Source organism: Gasterosteus aculeatus, chromosome 8, assembly GCF_964276395.1.
Source record: "Gasterosteus aculeatus chromosome 8, fGasAcu3.hap1.1, whole genome shotgun sequence".
Lineage (NCBI taxonomy): Eukaryota > Metazoa > Chordata > Actinopteri > Perciformes > Gasterosteidae > Gasterosteus > Gasterosteus aculeatus.
Genome location: NC_135695.1, coordinates 514,979 through 532,796, shown reverse-complemented (window position 1 = coordinate 532,796; position 17,818 = coordinate 514,979). Strand labels below are relative to the sequence as shown.

Here is a 17,818-nt window from a genome sequence, read left to right as displayed (position 1 = left end):
TTCAATAAGTCAAAGTTCAGGTCCAGACTTAAAGATGAGCACCTTAAAGCCATACTGAGGGTCTCAGTTGCCTCCTCCCTCAAGCCAAATGTGGCTCAGCTGTGTGAGAGGAAGCGCTGCCAAGTCTCTGGCAGCAAGGACTAGAAGGAAGTAAATGAAGCCTATGTTCTGAAGAACTGTTCATGTTCTGCATGTTCTGACTTGTTAAGATTGAGAAGATTGGTTCAGTTTACCTTTTTTTTTGAATACTTAAAGCCTTTTTTTGTGGAATACATGATTGCGGCCCAGCCTCACCCAGACTATACCTCCAGCGGCCCCTAGGTAAATTGAGTTTGAGACCCCTGGTTTAAAGTGTAATGTAAGTCGCTTTGGATAAAAGCGTCTGCTAAATGACCTGCAACGTCCTGGTTGTAAAGTCTTGCGTGTGTTGCAGAGCGATTCACCTCCAGTACTTCACCGGTACAAGTGCTCATATAGACGCATTTCTTCCCACAAAAGTTCTTCAATCTGATCCGTTCTCTCGTTAACATTCTTGGTTTTAATAACGGCCGTATTGTGCTGTGAAAGCGGAAATGTGAGACTCCGTAAAGGACGTAGTCAGCAGACCAATCACAGCCTGGTGCTGCAGGAGGCTGCGTTGAAAGCGACGCAAGCCTAGAAAAATGGGTCGACGCACACAAGGTGTGAAAAGACACGCAAGGAAACGCAACGGGGGTCTTGAGTCTGCGTCGCTCTGAAAACACAGAAGCATAAACTAGGCTTGAGAACCACAGCTTGACTGTTGTGACCAAGAATAGAAACTGATCTGATCAAGATGACAAACATGGAAGTTAACCACTAATAACACTTTAATAGTGTTATTATTGCCTGTGCATTTTATATTCTATTGCCAATTGAAGGGTACATGATTCTCCCCAAGATGCTGTAGACAAACGCTAAAGAGGTTTTATTGCGAAGATCCCGACGTCATGACCCCCCCCAATAAAAGCTTATTGATTCAGTGCTACTTCCTATTCAATACGAGCCGCTGTCTGCTACTAAAAGCGTGCGTTTGACACAGTAATAAGAGAACACATTGTATATCTTTAACTCCAGAATGTAGCCTCTAAAGTTGCAATGCTGCTATTTGAAATGTCTAACGAGACCTTTCTGTCCTACAGGAAAAAACCAGCAGTCTGGATTTGTAATTAGCAAACATTTTATTAAGTGACAGATTAGTCCTTCTTGGCAGCAGCTTTCCTCATGGCAGCCAGCACGTTGCTCAGCTCCTCTCTCTTTCTCTTAGCGCGGATGTGGGTGCCGATCTACGGAGGGAAACCAGCAGCATGAGACGGACTCCAGATGAACTCTGCAGCACGTTCAAAGAACATTCTACCACAGGGGACCAACTCACCCTCTTCTTGATGAACTTGAGGGCTCGCTTATCCTTGGACACCTTCAGCAGCTCCATGGCTCTCCTCTCATAGGGAGCGAAGCCGCACACCTCGCGGATCATGTCCCGGACAAACTTGCTGTGTTTGGTCAGACGCTGCAGAGGAAGGAAAGACGGAGCCTTTACCCATGATGCACTGTGTCTAACCGGCGACTCCCTGTTGTGTTTCTGTAGCACACATTCCTCATCCAACTTTCAGATCAGACCCGTTGGCTCTGGATCCTGAAACCCTTTCAAGACTTTCAGCACTCCGGTGAAGCTCCAACCGATGGCATGTTCTGGTCAGTGTAGTTTCTGGTGCCGGGTAATGAGCACTGGAACGGTTACTCGACAATGCAACATCCGTACCCGGCTCAGACGGTTCGGGTCTTTGTTTAGTTATCGACAACAATGACAATTTAACGTGCACAGCTCAAGAATCTGAGGAAATGAATGGTTTGTGTAACTTTACTATAGCAAAGTGGCAGAGAGAAACTGGAGGTGAGCAGTTTTCTACAGTACTGCTACCAAGTAACCTCTGGACCAGTCCCAGATGTGCACACCGCGTTCATTAGTTAATAAGCAAAGAAAACCGCCAGACCAGGAAGTGGCTCACAAACCTGATTCAACGTTGTCCTCTTTTCACCAACTCACAACGTAAAGTCAGACGCGAGTTAATTATTAAAACAATGGACTACTGTAGCTCGACACTGTGTGTGGACGCGGCGCAGAGACGAGCTGAGCGCCTCATCCAGACGGAGCATCGCGATAAAGTTGGACTTCATGCGCGTTCATTGGGCACCGGACCTCGCAGCAGACTCACCCCGCGCCGGCGGCTGTGTTTGGGCGCAGTCACGTTCTTGGTGACCGGGTGTCCTTTGTTGAGGCCAACGGCCATCGGGTAGCGGATCGCCATGTCTGCGGGGGACAAACAGGGTTACTGCATGCGCTGCGTAGGGCGGACACGTCGTGATGCTCCCGTGTGTTCAACAGCAGCCGTACGACATTATGGCCACACAACATGGTGCCGAGTGACTCCGTCTCACTGCCAGCGGTACGATAGACAACGAGCCATGGACGGGTCTTATTACTTAGTCTTCGCACTAAAGGCACAACGCGCTGAACGGATGGAACATGGAGGCTGGTTCGTCACTGACGGAACACAACGGCCATCGTTTAAATTGCTGGGCTGTAATACAGGGCTCAGACGTTAAGTGAAGTCAATGGTTCACCATAGTTTACATTTCTTGGGTAAAAAACAGACGGATGGCGGAGATCAGCCATGGATTTTAGCCTATATTTTTCAACAGTGAAGTCTTACCTGCTGTCTATGATGGCGGTCAAACCGGAAGGACTGCTCAAAGAGAGAGGCGGGGTTTAGAAAGGTTTGATCCGAAAGACACTTCCGGTAGAGCAGCGCCCCCACCGACCGGGAAGAGCTACTGCTGCTTCATGTGTGTGTGAGCCAACAAAACATAACATAAGAATTGTGATGTAAGTCTCAAGATATTCTCTTAAATCATTTATTTTGAATGAAATAAATCCTTTATTGATTGCGATCAAAACAATTGAAAGATTTTCTGGTAAAACCAAGTTGCTTTCATAGAATATTACTAACAAACGAAACTAGTGTTGACGTTTGTTTTAATGAACTAAATAAAGTTAGTAAACAAGTGATGGGGTATTTGTACGGAAGTACAATTGAACGTACGGCGTTTCTGTGGTTGCAGATCCTTAAGGATAATCTGGGTGCGGAGTGTGTGTTTTTTTTTATTTTTCAAACTAATATGAGCCGGTTTGTTTCGCCCATCATGCATTGCGGGACCGGAAGCAGGCGCTGCTTTTGGCGCGGTCTGGGTAGAGGCGTCGGCCATCTTGGTCTCACATCAGTGTTTCGGCGGCTTTTACTGTGAGACGCTGCATGAGCACCGGCTCATTGACCGACCTCGTACCGCCGATAAGGGGGATCCACTCGTTTGTTTACGCGCGCAGTACGCCCGTGTACCCGTACTGCTCACGCAGCGAAGAAGCGGACCTCGGATTGTTGAAAGAACCGTCATGGCGACAGCTACTCCAAGCCGCGAGGCTGGCCGGCCGGCGGCCTGCACGCCGCTCTCCCCGACCCGGATCTCTCGCCTGCAGGAGAAACAGGACCTGCAGCACCTCAACGACAGGCTGGCCGTTTACATCGAGCGCGTCCGCTCCCTGGAGCTGGAGAACGACCGCTTGATGGTCAAAGTGTCGGAGAAGGAGGAGGTGACTACTAGAGAGGTGAGCAGAAGCTGATCCACATGACGGAATAACGTGGATGGACGCATAGTGACTAGCCGCTGTCATGGCTGCCAGTTACCCACAATGCATCTGCGCACCGTGCCTCTCGATGTAACGTTAGTGGTCGGTAGCTTATTTTTCATATGTCACTATAATGCGAAAGACGGCTGTAGTATTAAATAAGTACACGCGCTGGTCCCTCCGGACCCGGAAGCTCCACGCGGCTCCTTCTGCGCGCCAATCGGACTCAGCGAGTCCATGTTTAGATTCCTGTGTGTGCAGCTGAGGAGACCATGAGACATTAGCGCCACATGTGGAAGTCCGCTGCTTACAGAAGCATTTTCAAACATGCTTTAATCCCCGAATTTAGATCACTGCTGTAGTTCAGTAAGCGCGCTGAGATCAGGTCCAAACCAACACTGCTTTTCAATTCATTTCTGTGTGTATTAGATTTATTAGTATGAATGTAGCTTAGCGAAGCCTTCAAAGTACCTCAATTGGATGTGCAAGAGGCTCCCCGCCTCTAGAGGTGGACACGCACCCATTGACTGCTGCAGGCGGCGGCCTGAGAGTCCCGATCCTGGTCCAGCAGCCCGCATCACATCTGAAGCCACTATCCGGAGATGGTGGATGTTGTGTCTGCTAACCACGCTGACCTTTCCCCTGTAGGTGAGCGGCGTGAAGGCCCTGTATGAGGCCGAGTTAGCGGATGCTCGACGGGTTCTGGATGAAACTGCCAGAGAGCGGGCCAGACTGCAGATAGACCTGGGCAAGGCGCAGGCTGACGTGGAAGAGGCCACGCGCAGGTGATTCAGACACAAAGCCGTCGGCCGACGCTCAGTGACCTGGTCACATGGAGGGCAGCCATGGCTGACCTCTCTCTGTCTGTTCCAGTGCCAAGAAGAAGGACGGGGATCTGGCTGCGGCCGTGTTCAGGGCCAATGGTTTGGAGGGCCAGCTGCACAAGAGCGAAGCCGCGCTCTCTACCGCTCTGAGCCAGAACGCTGCTCTCACCTCTGAGCTGGCGGATGTCAAGAGCCTGCTGGCCAAGGTGAGCGGTGCCAAAGGGAAGGGAACCCAGTGTGCTTTTCATTAATAGCAATTCTCTAGACAATAATAATTGTAGAGGTTAAAAAAGAGGGTCTTGGGGCCTAATTGAATGGTGGGGAACCACTGAATTCTCATTGCTAGTTTGAATACTACATTTTCTCCCTCTGTCATGTACACACTGAGATTTTACGAAATGTTTGGTCATGGATATCAAAATGTGTATGAACCCGTTTGCAGTACTCGTACATACCATTAGTACGTATGAGTGTCACAGCAGTGGTTACTTTCTAATGCCGCCTGAGACCATCAGAACTCAGGCGGACTGTAGAACCCTTCGCAGGCCACTCGTTCTGTTCAATGTGTGGTGAGTGTCTATGTGCTAATGCTGCTTACAGGCAGAGGACAGCCATGCTGTTGCCAAGCGCCAGCTGGAGGCGGAGACACTGATGCGCGTGGACCTGGAGAACCGCTGTCAATCACTGAGTGAAGATCTGGAGTTCAGGAAGGGCATGTTTGAGGAGGTAAGCGTGTGTGGGTGGTTCAGTGTTTCCTTTGTCCACTATTATTCTTACAGAAATGGATGCGTCTCTGCAAGATTAGAAACCAACCTTCTGTGTACTATAAGTGCTCCTCCCCCGTGTGCAGGAGGTGCGTGAGTCTCGCCGCCGACAGGAGCACAGGGTCGTGGAGGTGGACTCTGGCGTCAGACACGACTACGAGTTCAAACTGGCCTCGGCTTTACAGGTATGTTGGCATGAGCACCAACCTGTCCGTACCTGCAAGCCCACGCCGTAGAACGTTCTGTAGGAGACACTCGCCCAGAGGGACGTCCGCAGAGACAAAGCTCCCGATTGTAATATTTGGTGTCATTTCCAACCTCGCCATGAAAGCATTCGCACTACACACGTTCCATGAAGACGGTTTAGTTGTGTGGCTGACTGTTAACGGAGGCGCTCTTACTAATGTCTGTGTGACCTCACCAGGACCTGAGGAGGCAACATGACGAGCAGGTCTCTGTGTACAAGGAGGAACTGGAGCAAACCTTCCAGGCCAAGGTGAGCGACGCGGCGCTGGTTTCATTTCATCGTCGTTGCCGCTCTGCATCACTCACACTCTCTTGCTGCCGCTCCAGTTGGACAACGCCAAAGTGTCCTCTGAGATGAATGACAAGGCCATGGGCTCGGCCAGGGAGGAGCTGCTGGAGTCCCGTATGAGAATCGAGAGCCTGGGCTATCAGCTCAGCGCCCTGCAGAAGCAGGTACTGCAGCTCAGCGTTGTTGTACTGCCCCTCGGCTCGCTGAAGGAGGACTCATGCTAGCGGGTCGCTCGTGTGTTGTCAGGCGGCTGCCTCCGAGGATCGCATCAGAGAGCTGGAGGAGATTCTGTCGACGGAGCGAGACAAGAGCCGCCGTGCCATGGAGGGGAAGGAGCAGGAGATGAGTGAGCTGAGGGAGCGGATGAACGCGCAGCTCAGTGAATACCAGGAGCTGTTGGACGTGAAGCTGGCTCTGGACATGGAGATCAACGCGTACAGGAAGCTGCTGGAGGGAGAGGAGCACAGGTAGGTCCTCCAGGTTCATGTATGAGTGCTTCCACCTTTCTCTTCTTCAATGAGCCGATGACTGTCAGCCAGACCCCACCTGGCCGTTGTTTGTGGGTTCATTCAGTACGTTTACTCGTGTTTTCAGCTCCTTCCTCGTAAAATGAGGTCACTGAGGTCAAACTATGCTTCGTTGCTATGGTCTCATTTCCTTTGTTCATAGCCCCGCCCCCTGATATACTGGCACGACCGCACACACCCGTATGATGGTGTGTGCATAACGCAGAGCGGTTCCACCGGTATGCCGCCCGGCCCCACAGGGAGCGTTGGGTTGTGTCGTGGACCGACCCGTCGGATTAACCATTGGGGGCCCTTGTTGGGCCGATCCATAACCAGGTGACTGGTTTGCCTGTTTCAGACTGAAGCTGTCCCCCAGCCCATCTGCCCGGGTCACCGTGTCCAGGCTAACGGGGTCTTCCTCGTCCCGCTCCTCCAAGAGGAAGAGGGTGGAGGCTAAAGGTGTGGCAGAGAATGCAAGAGGAGAGGGGCAGCTGCTGGTCTCTGAAGAAGCCACAGCCAGCGGCGCCGTCACCATATCACCCACTGACATGGACGGGAACGCAGTCACGCTGACCAATGACACTGCTCGGGTGAGTAAGCAGGCGGGTCACTGCAGGTAGACTAAAGCTCTCCATGTTGTAACGTTCTCTGTGTGCAGGACCAGCCGCTGGGGAGCTGGAGGCTGAAGAGACGCGTCGACGACGGGGACGAGGTCGTCTACAAGTTCTCCCCAAAGTTTGTCCTCAAGGCCGGACAGGCTGTCACGGTGAGGACAAGTGACTTTCTTTGCTGGGGCCGGTTCATGCCGGAGCCTTTGACCTCTGATGTGTCACCGTGTGCAGGTGTGGTCTGCTGACGCCGGCGTGGCCCACAGTCCACCGTCTGACCTGCTGTGGAAGAGCCAGACCTCCTGGGGCACCGGAAAGGACATGGTCACCACTTTGGTCGACGCTGACGGCGAGGTAAGGCTTCCCCGCCAGCCAGTCAGCTGCTTGTGTTGGAGTCATGTGGTCTGACTGCCTGTCCTGCAGGAGGTGGCCACGAGGAGCGTCACCAAGACTGAGGTGGAGGTTGAGAACGGAGATGATGAGGAGGAGGAGGAGGAGGAGGAAGAGGAGGCACAAACGGTGAGTTCCATTTCTATTGTGTGGGTTTGTCACTGGTCCATTTATCAAGTGCAGCGGAGGAAATACTGATTTAATCCCACTGACAAAGGGAAGCCGTCTATGATTGGAATGGTTTATATGGGATATTAAAACCCCGAATGCAGATACTCCCATGATGTGAACGTGGTGCATTGAATGTGAGGAACTCAGTACTCAGTTTTTAAGTGTCCTCCTGTGTTGTGCGTCATTGTCGTGTTCAGGGACGGCTCTTTTAGATAGAATACCATTTGTCAGCAAAATCTTTCAGTAGTAGTTATAATACATTTTATTTATATAGTCAAACCAGCACTGCTGTAGCCATAAAACAAGCATAAGAAAAACCAGTTACACTCAAGTGAAAAACGTGGAACGCTAATCTGAAGAGAATCGCTCGACATTGTGTCACTTTCATTTGGACAATTAGCGTTTCACTACGCACAAAAGTCCGATTTTATTTATCCATTTAGGCACGTTTCCCTTTGAGGAGCTGTAATATTACACAAATATAACGTTAGGTAATAATTGATGTATAAATGATGATTTTATTTCATTAACGTTCAATCAATGTATGCTTTAGGGCCCCACTAGAGCCCCCCCCCCCACCTAGGCGGTCTCCGTGCAGGGCGGGGCTGGGGGAGGAGCTTGCTGAGTGCTCCTCAGTTTGCACAGCACGTCGCAGGGACACATGATGTGACTTCATGCTAAACGTTTCCTCTGACGATGTAACGCTCTGTGCTCCTACAGGGGAAGGTGTCCTCCAGAGAGTGTGCCATCATGTGAAGCCGCCCCGCCCCCGCTCTGCATAGCGTTTGTTTGTTTTCCTCTGGAGATGCCACATATGATCTGTGCACTTCCTCACCTCTGTTTTTACTGTTCAGGGCAGCATAATAATGTTGGACTCTTGGACTCTGCATTTGTGGACCCAATCATGATGAATACTAGAAGCGATCCTCCCTGTCTGCCGTTCATTCGCTTCACATCATAACTTTAGTGTTGAACAAACAACTTTTAACAAATTTGGTCTCAGAAAAGCGCTTTTCCTCCCTAATCAAAGCTTTACGTTTTTTCCATTAACTTTTAGTGTGGTTCCCAGATAGATTTCTTTTGTTTGTCTGTTTTCCCCCCGTGTGGCCCAACATCTGAAATCCCAGCTTTCCAGTCTACTGGACATCGGGGGGGGGGTGGAATTTTAATGATGCAGTCATGTGCACAACTGCTTTTAAAATGTGTTTGTTCAATGAGTCCAAAGAGCTCTGACCCTCTTAGCTGAGGTCCAGACCGCCTCCTGGCTTCTGCGAGGTGGGACGTCCGTCTGACGAGTCCGTCTAGGTGTTTCATGGGAGGACATGCAAACGTCATTCCTCTGTAGAGCAGTGCAGGATGAGCGGTGATTCCTCCGGGGGAGACCAGTGGCCCCTGCAGGGTGCTGTGGGTGTGTCCCATGTGACGGCACGGCGCTGTACTCCCATGCAGAGCGGGAACGTGTGTGCCATTTGATTCTAATGTGTGTACGCAGTGCTCTACATTGCTAGTTATTTTTTATAGAGTGCTCAAATATGTAATCAATTTTTTACACAGTATACTTCATTTCTTATTTTAGTGTTTTATTACCTTCTTAAGATACTGAGCGCTGCTGCTGCAGTGTTAGACTGACGGATGTGATCCGGCGGGCCGTACGTGTCCTGGGGGTCAAGTCCCTCCAGGTAACGTGCACAACAGTTCAGTATACGTTTCAAATGAGCAACCTCTTCATGACAGCTGGAAGTAGCATCCAGAAGGCAAATGAAGAGTCAACACTAACGCGCAGATTGGTAAGCACACTTTAATGCTGAGGTGCCCTTTAAACTGAAATGATGTATTGTCCCTGGAGGGGCCGTCCCATGACCCGGTCGGACCACTTCTACATTCTAGATGTTACTTTGATGTTTCTGCTTAACTCCTTCATGGTTAACTACTTTTTGTACACAATAAATGTTTTACATATACAAAGTTGGTGTCACTAGTTGTTGTTATTGGTGCAAGTGATCCCGTCCGGCCCCTCTGATGATCCAGGAACACTGAGGGCCACCAAACCCCTTGTTTTAAAATAATATTGTAAAATAAGTACATGTTACCTCACTTAACCCAGGCGGCAGGGTCAGATTCTTCTTCTCACACCCTGGGGTCCCTCTGAGCCCACCTTGCTCATGGGCCCAGTCGGCCTGCTGCTTTTCCTCATGCACATTGTTCGTTCGTTTTAAGGTTTTAGGTGCAGATATATGATACAGTACCCATCTTTATAATTTGTTTAGCAGTTTGGTTGGGTTGTTTAATGACACGGTTCCATATTGTGTTGGAGTTGAGAGTGATTCCTATAAACTGTCCCCTCTACGCACACATCTGAAGCTCAAACTCAGACATCACGTCAATGAACACCGACCAGGAGGGAGGACTACAACCCGCCCTACTCCGCCTCTGATTGGCTGATGGTTGCTACCCTCTTTGGTCTGATTGGTTGGGCTCTCCCGGGTAAGCCAATGACAGGCTGCGTAGGGCGGACTTTGGCCAAGTGGTTTCCGGGTTGGCGGACGTGTCGGGGTCCAGGCCGTTCAGGATGCTGCTGGTTTTGTCTGAAGAACATAAAGAACATCTCTCCTTCCTGCCGAGAGTTGACTCCGCAGGTCAGTGGCTGGTCCCGGATCAGTACCACGACCACATGTGGGCCGCTTAGCGGTCGACAAGTGGTTGTCCGCTGACAACAAACGAAGAAAGTCGTCCGCCATTATTAGTACAACTTGCACTCCGCGTGAGTACTGCGGCTCTTAGTGCACCTGTATGCAGACATTTACGGTATTAACGCAATAACAGCCATTCAATCAATGACTGAAGTATGTGTGTTCAGGACCGATCATAATGACATATTTCTACTCTACCACTTACATCACATGTCATTTAGCTGCCACTTTTATCCAAAGAGACTTACAATAAGTGCGTTTCAACCATAAAGATACAAACTCAGAGCAAGAAACAAAGTGCAATTTCATCAAATAACCCAATTTACAACTTGCTATAGATGAGTGGCATAAGTCCAATGTAAGTGCTCCAGTTAGTTAGTGTGTTAGTGGAGGTAGACTCTGAAGAGGTGTGTCTTAAGTCTGAAGATGTGAAGGCTCTCTGTGGTCCTGATGTCTTCAGAAACCTCCTTCCACCATTTAGGAGCAGGACAGCAAAGAGTGGAGATCTAGTCCAGTGTTTTGCTCTCAGTGAGGAGGAACAAGCAGTTTATCACATGCAGAGCGGAGAGTGCGGGTCGGGATGTCGGGTTGGACCAGGTCCTGGATGTAAGCTGGACCCCATCCATTCACAGCATGGTACCTGAGCACCATGTTTAGAACTGGATGAGCCACCGGTACCAGTGAAGAGAGCGGAGGAGTGGAGGAGTGAGGGAGAACTTAGGAAGGTTAAAGACCAGTGGAGCTGCTGCATTCTGGATGAGCTGCAGAGGTGGAATGGTGGTAGCAGGAGACCTGCAGGAGAGAGTTACAGTAGTCCAGGAGGGAGATGACAAGAGCCTGAATCAGTACCTGCGCTGCCTTCTGAGTGAGAAGACGTATTCTCCTGATGTTATAGAGCGTGTATCTACAGGATCGTGTTGTCAGTGATGTTGGGAGTCAGGGAGAGTTGGCTGTCGAATGTGACGCCGAGGTTCCTAGCGGTTAAAGTGGGCGTTAGCACAGAGTTGCCAAAGTTGACAGTCAAGTCCTGGGTCGGAGAATCTTTTCCTGGAAAAAGAAGTAGTTCAGTCTTGTCGGGGTTGATTTTCAGATGGTGGGCGGATCCACTGAGAGATGTCGGTCAGACAGGCAGAGATCTGTGCCGCCTGCTGGGTGTCCGAGGGAGGGAAGGAGAGAATTAGTTGGGTGTCATCGGCATAGCTGTGGTAGGAGAAGCCATGCGAGAGAGAGTTGTTGTAGAGCGAGAAGAGAAGGGGACCCAGGACGGAACCCTGAGGAACTCCAGTAGTAAGAGGACAAGGTTCCGACACAGATCCTCGCCAGGTTACCCGGTAGGTGCGGTCGTCGAGGTAGGACGAGAGAAGGGAGAGAGCAGAGCCTGAGACACCAAGTTCCTGAAGGGAGGAAATAAGGATCTGGTGGTTGACTGTGTCAAATGCAGCAGAGAGGTCCAGAAGGACGAGGACAGAGGACAGAGAGGAGCTCTAGCAGTGTGGAGTTGCTCTGAGACAGCGAGGAGAGCAGTCTTTAAGAGATTTCTTAAATAAAATGTGTTCATTTTATTCCAAAACAATGCTTTTCTGTAAAGACTTTAACAAACACACATTGGAATTGTTGAGAAACGTACACTCAAAATGCCAGTAATATTCATAAATTAGTTTTTGGTACTGTAAAAATGTCTAATTCTCAAAGTACTAAGCGAGACTTGTCCTGTGTGGGTGTATATATATATATATATATATATATATATATATATATATATATATATATATATATATATTTAGAGAATCATACCATATAAATCTTTCCCTTTCAGCATAAGAGTAGTTGGAGATTCATTATTAATCATTGTATATTAGTTATATTGAGAAAGGATCTTTCTAAACATACAAATGTGACTTTTACTTTGGAGCATCTCTAAATCCTTTTCTGTATCGTAGTATTCCGAGAGGTCCTTAACACATGTATGAGAATTATTGAGAAAAGTCCTTTTATTGCAGCTCAGATATTGAGAAATAAGCTTTTTGAACCTGCAAATATAGGATTTTTACTTTAGAGAAATCTCTAAATGTGTAAAGTTAAGGAGTAGACCGAGAAGTCCTGAACACACATGCATCAGTCCTTGTCTGGAACTGTGGATTAAATAGCGTTTATTCAGGTCAGTAAATGGCGGCATACCGGTGCACTAAAAGCCGAGTCCTTGCTGAGTGGACCGCAGTGTTCCATTTCTCCTTATAGCCAGAAGCTCAACGGACCAGCACAATACGCCTCACAAACATGATAAAAGAAATGTCGTCCTAAACATTTAATCCTGCTAATTCGATAAGATTTGGGGTGTTTCTAGTATACCGTTTCTGTGTTCTGCTAATATGTGACAAACGGGAGGTCCTCAGAGAGCACGGCCCCTCAGACGCACGATCACGGGGTCCCTGAATGTGATGGGAACACACTGATTTAGTAAACTGAGCGTGTGTGTGTGTGTTTTCTCCTCAGTGGTTGGGGAGTTTGGTCGCATAGCGCTGGAGTTTTTGAGGAGAGGAAGCAGTCCCAAGATCTATGAAGGAGCAGCCAGTAAGACGTGCACCTACCATGCCGCTGATTGGTCCATCTTTAGTGAGCGCCGTGGACTCTAGTGGACGCGTCATCTGCAGTATGCATACACTTCAGCTGCTTGCCCTTTTTGCATATTTGTCACACACATATGTTTCCGATCCTCGTAAATACAAAATGCATTTTTTAATGATTTAATTCATTAGAGCAGGTGCCTTCAACGTTTTTCAGGCCAAGGTCCCCCGTACTGATGGCGAGATGGAGCAGGGACCCCTGGGTTTGGTCCGCCATCTTTTATTTTTGAGCTTTGCTGTGGAGGAATCCTGACCCACTCTTCTTTGTCTGAATGCAGCCCCATTGGAGCAGAACCGGCCTGTTTAAGGTCGAGCCACAGCATCTCAACCAGACTTTGAGTAGGCCACTCCGAAACCTTCATCCGGCTCCGTCAGAACCATTGAGAGGTGGACCTGCTGGTGGGTTTGGGACCATTGTCCTGCTGCAGAACATAAGTGCTCTGGAGCTTGAGGCCGGATATCCTCCTCCAGGATTTTCTGGTTCCATCAATTACAGCTGAAGCTGCCAAGCAGCCCCACACCATCGCGCTCCCCCCACCACGTGTAGCTGATTTTATGAAATGCTTTGTTACTTTTACACGAGACGCACACCCGTTGGTCTCATCTGCACAGTTCAGCACAAAAGATGTTTTTTGGCGAATGTGTGACAAGCCGTTGTTTTCTTCTTGGTCAGCAGTGGCTTTCTCCTTGGGATTCTCCCATGGACGCCATGTTTGCCCCGTCTCCTTCCACCTCGACCTTACCTGAGTTGGGTTCTTTTAGGACCTCCCATACGAGTCCTCGAAGCACTCAAGTTTGGAGTGACTTTGGTGGGCATTCCCACATTTTGGGCCGGCCCCAACTGGGAAGGTTCCCCACGGTTCCAGGGCGTCTCCGTTTGTGGATGGTGTCTCTCTCCGCTTCTCTGGAGTTTAAAGCCGTAGAAATGGCTTTGTAGCTCTTTCCAGACTGACGTATGTCAATGACTTTGTTTCTCGGCCCTTCGCAAATTTCGCGTTATCGTGTGTTATTTTTTGAGATCTCAGATTTCAGAATTCATTAACGGGGGGGGGTTCTTTCTCGCACCGCTCGTTAGCTTGTTAGCTCGTTGTGGCTGCTGGTGTTGCCACCAAAGTTAAGTCCCTTAAAATACGGAATCGTTCCGTATTTGAGAATAAATTGTGAATCAAGGCGGGACGGGGTTGGTCCCGTATTGTCTGAGTTGTCTTCAATGCAGCATCCCGTGCAGAAATAATTCTCTGAATATTGGTTTCCTCCAAACCAATCAGAGCCAGAGGAGGGCGGGTCTCTTGGCGGAGGCATCTCCAGATTCCCCCCCGACGAGAGTGGGAGGAATCAGCGGGGAGTCCCACCCGTCCTGCAGCGCCCCTTTTTTATAAATGTACAATTGTTAGTGTTACAAATAGTTTGTGTCACTGGCTGTTAAAGAGTCTTTGTTGTGCGTTATTCATTGTTGTTGTGAAGTTCTAACAATGACCTACACACAAAAGACAAGTAGCTGTGACAGCCGTGCTCCTCCATGACGTGTAGAATAACCTACCGACTGCTAAAGAGCAACGTTGGTTGTTGCGGTGTAGCACCGGTATGGACGCTACGTGAGAAACCCGTGTGCCGTTTGGGTTCGGCTGCATTTTGTATTTACTTGGTCTTATATGAAACTGTGTTTGATCCAAAACATTTAAACGTGACAAAGATGGCGAGAACATGAGAAAGAAGACCACTTTTTCACAGCCCACTACATGTACGCTTCTAAACGGCATGAAGTAGAAGTAGCAGTGATCCCTTCACCGCTCACAGTCAGCTCTGCAACCAAACACCATCTGTTCATGATGGAGTGCATTTCAATCCTCCATCAGTAGCTTAAAGAGACGGATGACCGTGTTCCTCCTGGTGGCTCTATGGCGGCAAATCACTGTCACAATCCGAGAGCGTAAATCAGGTTGATGCGCGCGCGTAAATCAAACATCCGCCAGCAAAAGTCCGTCTCGAGCGAGGTATCTGCTCGCTCGCGGAGCGTGAACTTCCTCGCTCGTGAGGTTAGTCTTTGCTCGCGCTCCACGGTGGTTTTTTGACAGTAAGGGGGCGGAGCCAGTCACCATGGTCTCTACACCTGATTGGTTACAAACCCCGTCTTTGGATTGGCTGGAGTGATGCATTCACAAAACTATAGAAGCCCATTTCCGTACTAATGTAAGGGGATAAGAAGTCGAAATTATGAGATAAAACGTTGTGAAAAAACTAACGCCCCCCTTCGGTAACCGTAGTGGAGCGTAGATGACAACCAGCCACAAGCAGCAAGAGCAACGCGTCCAGCTGGCAGACCGGTCCGTCAGTCTGAATCTGAATATCTAATAACTTTACCGAACTATGGAGGAGCCTGCGCATATCTTGTATATCACATTCACTACAACCTCATTGTTTATTTTTTTCAAAAAGTCGATCGGTATTGAAAGTTGTCAAGATATTCACAGATTCGGACTTCATTCTACCACTACGGACCGGGCTGCCAGCTGGACGCATTGGTCTTAATGTGCCGGTAATGACGGTTGTAGCTGGTTGTCATCTACGCTCCACTACGGTTACCGAAGGGGGGCGTTAGTTTGACAACGCGAGACGGATGTTTGATTTACGCGCGGGCATCAACCTGATTTACGCTCTCGGATTTTGACAGTGATTTGCCGCCATATGGCTCGTGCTCAGTGATGTTCGTGATGACCACAGCAGACCTGCATGACCTCAGTGTGCCGCTGCTTGCAGGGAAGCTGTGCGTTCCGGTGGAGACGGTGCAGCGTGGAGTGGAAGGCCTGATGTATCTGATGACCGAGAGCTCCAAACACATGGTGACTAACACACACGTGTATCTGTGTTTGTCATGGGAGAGGTTCACAGGCCGCTGCAGCTTCACCTGAAGGTGATTAGAGGAATTAGCACAATCCAAATCCAGGGTTACAGGTGTGTGTTTGGCTTATGGTTGGACGCTTTTCTTTTAGCCGTCACTATGTGAGGCCTCGCTTTGCCAGTGCCCTTGTCCGTGTCCGGGTGTTCGTGACGGTCAGTGTGCATGAACATTCGCCTGATGGGGACGTTGCCCGGGGCCCAGTAATACTACCTGGGGCAACTTATGCTAGCTGATGCCAACGCCATTCAACCGTTTAATAATCTACCCCACCAGCCACCACCGTGTCATGATGGAACTATATCCTGCTACATCAGAGTCAACCACTTTAATGGACCTTCATCAGGGGAGATGATTGGTGCCAGCACATGTCAGTTAGGCGGCGTGCACGTGATCAGGGCCTACAAGGCAGTAATGTCTGCGACATTGAAGGATGTGTGCTAGCTCGCTATCGGCTTACCCTTGGACACTAAAACCCCCTGAAACAAGTGTGTCCCATATTTACCAGTGAGGCCAACATTAAGATGTGTGTGTGTGTGTGTGTGTAGATCTCTAAGGTGGATTTCCTGGACTCGGTGTTGGTTCTGGGCTTTGGTGAAGAGCTCAACCAGATCCTCTTACAGGTACTGACTACCTTCTGTTGGATGTGAGATGATGATGGGAGTCCAGCTCAGTGTGTGAGGGTTTATGTTGCAGCTCTACCTGCAACACCACAGTGAAATCCGCAGCATTCTGAGTCAGCTGCCCTCCAACCTGCCCGCCTACCACAACCTGGAGTGGAGGCTGGATGTACAGGTGCGTCTGCGTTTCATTCATCGCTGCTTAATCATCTGCCTTGGATTTTAAATGAAGAATGAAGGTTATATTTCCTTACGTTAACTTGTTCTACTCGGCTATCTTTTTGTTTGTAATTGTGTTTGTCAATTAATTGGTGTTTAGTTACTAAGCACCTTTCCACCAGCAGCACTTGTGAGCCTGCAGGTAAGGAAGGAGGAGAGGAGGAAGCCAGGGTACAAAAGCGTTGCAAACGACAGTTAGGTCAGGTTATGTTGTCATTACATTGACACTGAAGACCACCATCATTGTCCGTCCCACAACATGAGCCATGTGTCGGGAGCGGAGATGAAGCTGTTCCCTGAATGGAGGTGAATGGGTTTGCTTCAGCATCCACATTTGTCCCCCTGGCAGCTGGCGAGTCGTGCGATCCGTCAGCAGGTGGTCCCCGTGCTGACGATGCGCCTGCTCCTCACCGGAGGAGGTGACGGCACCGGTGAGCTCAGCAGAAGGGTTCTCCAGACGGACCCCGGCACCCTCCTGCACCTCATCTCCACCCTGGAGGGGGCTCTGGCTGCCATAAAAACCAATCACGCGCGGCGCATTTTCCGCAACATCAAATGAGCACAGGTGTGTTCACGCGCGAGCTGCCTCTGCTGTGACCGACCACGCGTTGCCTTCAGCCTTCTGCTCTGCTTCTGGATGCTGGACTCCTGATGGTGTATTAAAGTGTTAGACAACATGAAAGTTGCTTCTTGTGGTTTGTTCAGCATCAGTGGAGACCGACTCAACACTGTATCAACATCTCCTAGTGGCTACTACCCCGTCACAAGCATCAACATCTGATCAGCTCAAACACCACAAGGAGTTCCCCAGACCACCAGTCACCATTCCTCCATCCATTGGATCATGTGGCTGGAACAGGAGAGTCTCTTCGCGGATGTGCATGGTGCTTTCATGTATACGTCATATATTCTATGTGGCATAACTAGTAGCAACCTAGTGGGAATAAACAGCATATTTATTTCAGTTTGTGCGTTGTTGCACTGACTTTGCATTAGACGTAGTAGGTGCTTTATGGTCACCCATTGGTTAGGACTGTAGGGGAGTTCTATGCGGCTCCTGTGGTAATAGCCTCGCTCTAAAGCAATAATAATAATCTAACTCAAATGAAACCCAACTCACTAAATGAGCATCACGCTGTATTGAAGAAGACTTGAAACTAGAGACAGACCATAAACTCATGTTTACGATGTTTACTGAGGGAATAAATCAAGAGAGAAGTCATTTTCTCATAGACTTCTATGGGAGCAGAGGAGTCGCCCCCTGCTGG

General features: G+C 49.3%; 3 protein-coding genes across 10 annotated transcripts; 2 read left to right on the top strand and 1 right to left on the bottom strand.

The window, feature by feature from the left end:
• Positions 1–1,180: 1,180 nt before the first annotated feature.
• Positions 1,181–2,856, bottom strand: rpl36 (ribosomal protein L36). Its single transcript, XM_040185215.2, has 4 exons — positions 2,733–2,856; positions 2,235–2,329; positions 1,394–1,528; positions 1,181–1,304 (listed from the first exon to the last, which is right to left on the bottom strand). The coding sequence occupies exons 2-4, from the start codon at positions 2,325–2,327 to the stop codon at positions 1,215–1,217; spliced, it is 318 nt and encodes a 105-aa protein (XP_040041149.1). The 5' UTR covers positions 2,328–2,329; positions 2,733–2,856; the 3' UTR covers positions 1,181–1,214.
• Positions 2,857–3,232: 376 nt separating this feature from the next.
• On the top strand, positions 3,233–9,466 carry lmnb2 (lamin B2). Its single transcript, XM_040185211.2, has 13 exons — positions 3,233–3,682; positions 4,352–4,488; positions 4,577–4,733; positions 5,128–5,253; positions 5,378–5,476; positions 5,716–5,787; positions 5,865–5,990; positions 6,073–6,293; positions 6,691–6,922; positions 6,991–7,098; positions 7,175–7,294; positions 7,364–7,459; positions 8,222–9,466. Exons 1-13 carry the CDS (start codon positions 3,470–3,472, stop codon positions 8,255–8,257), a joined length of 1,743 nt encoding a protein of 580 aa, XP_040041145.2. The 5' UTR covers positions 3,233–3,469; the 3' UTR covers positions 8,258–9,466.
• Positions 9,467–9,990: 524 nt separating this feature from the next.
• commd2 (COMM domain containing 2) lies at positions 9,991–17,232 on the top strand. 8 transcript variants are annotated; one of them, XM_078107525.1, is made up of 7 exons: positions 10,008–10,137; positions 12,685–12,841; positions 12,973–13,214; positions 15,573–15,655; positions 16,260–16,334; positions 16,408–16,506; positions 16,900–17,232. In XM_078107525.1, exons 3-7 carry the CDS (start codon positions 13,088–13,090, stop codon positions 17,107–17,109), a joined length of 594 nt encoding a protein of 197 aa, XP_077963651.1. In that variant the 5' UTR covers positions 10,008–10,137; positions 12,685–12,841; positions 12,973–13,087; the 3' UTR covers positions 17,110–17,232. The 8 variants fall into 8 exon arrangements, with proteins under 8 accessions (XP_040041147.2, XP_077963654.1, XP_077963651.1 ...); XM_078107527.1 differs by having other exon boundaries at positions 10,020–10,262; XM_040185213.2 differs by lacking the exon at positions 12,973–13,214 and having other exon boundaries at positions 9,991–10,137; positions 12,685–12,762.
• The last annotated feature ends 586 nt before the right edge of the window (positions 17,233–17,818 follow it).

Bases quoted from the DNA above. Each gene is read 5' to 3' on its own strand.
- commd2 (XM_040185213.2), top strand. From the start codon at position 10,071: ATGCTGCTGGTTTTGTCTGAAGAACATAAAGAACATCTCTCCTTCCTG. The intron at 10,138-12,684 runs GTCAGTGGCTGG...TTTTCTCCTCAG, and splicing joins GCCGAGAGTTGACTCCGCAG to TGGTTGGGGAGTTTGGTCGC. The intron at 16,507-16,899 runs GTGCGTCTGCGT...TCCCCCTGGCAG, and splicing joins AGTGGAGGCTGGATGTACAG to CTGGCGAGTCGTGCGATCCG.
- rpl36 (XM_040185215.2), bottom strand. From the start codon at position 2,327: ATGGCGATCCGCTACCCGATGGCCGTTGGCCTCAACAAAGGACACCCG. The intron at 1,529-2,234 runs GTGAGTCTGCTG...CTTCCTCTGCAG, and splicing joins AACACAGCCGCCGGCGCGGG to CGTCTGACCAAACACAGCAA. The intron at 1,305-1,393 runs GTGAGTTGGTCC...TTCCCTCCGTAG, and splicing joins TCAAGTTCATCAAGAAGAGG to ATCGGCACCCACATCCGCGC.
- lmnb2 (XM_040185211.2), top strand. From the start codon at position 3,470: ATGGCGACAGCTACTCCAAGCCGCGAGGCTGGCCGGCCGGCGGCCTGC. The intron at 3,683-4,351 runs GTGAGCAGAAGC...TTTCCCCTGTAG, and splicing joins AGGAGGTGACTACTAGAGAG to GTGAGCGGCGTGAAGGCCCT. The intron at 7,295-7,363 runs GTAAGGCTTCCC...CCTGTCCTGCAG, and splicing joins TGGTCGACGCTGACGGCGAG to GAGGTGGCCACGAGGAGCGT.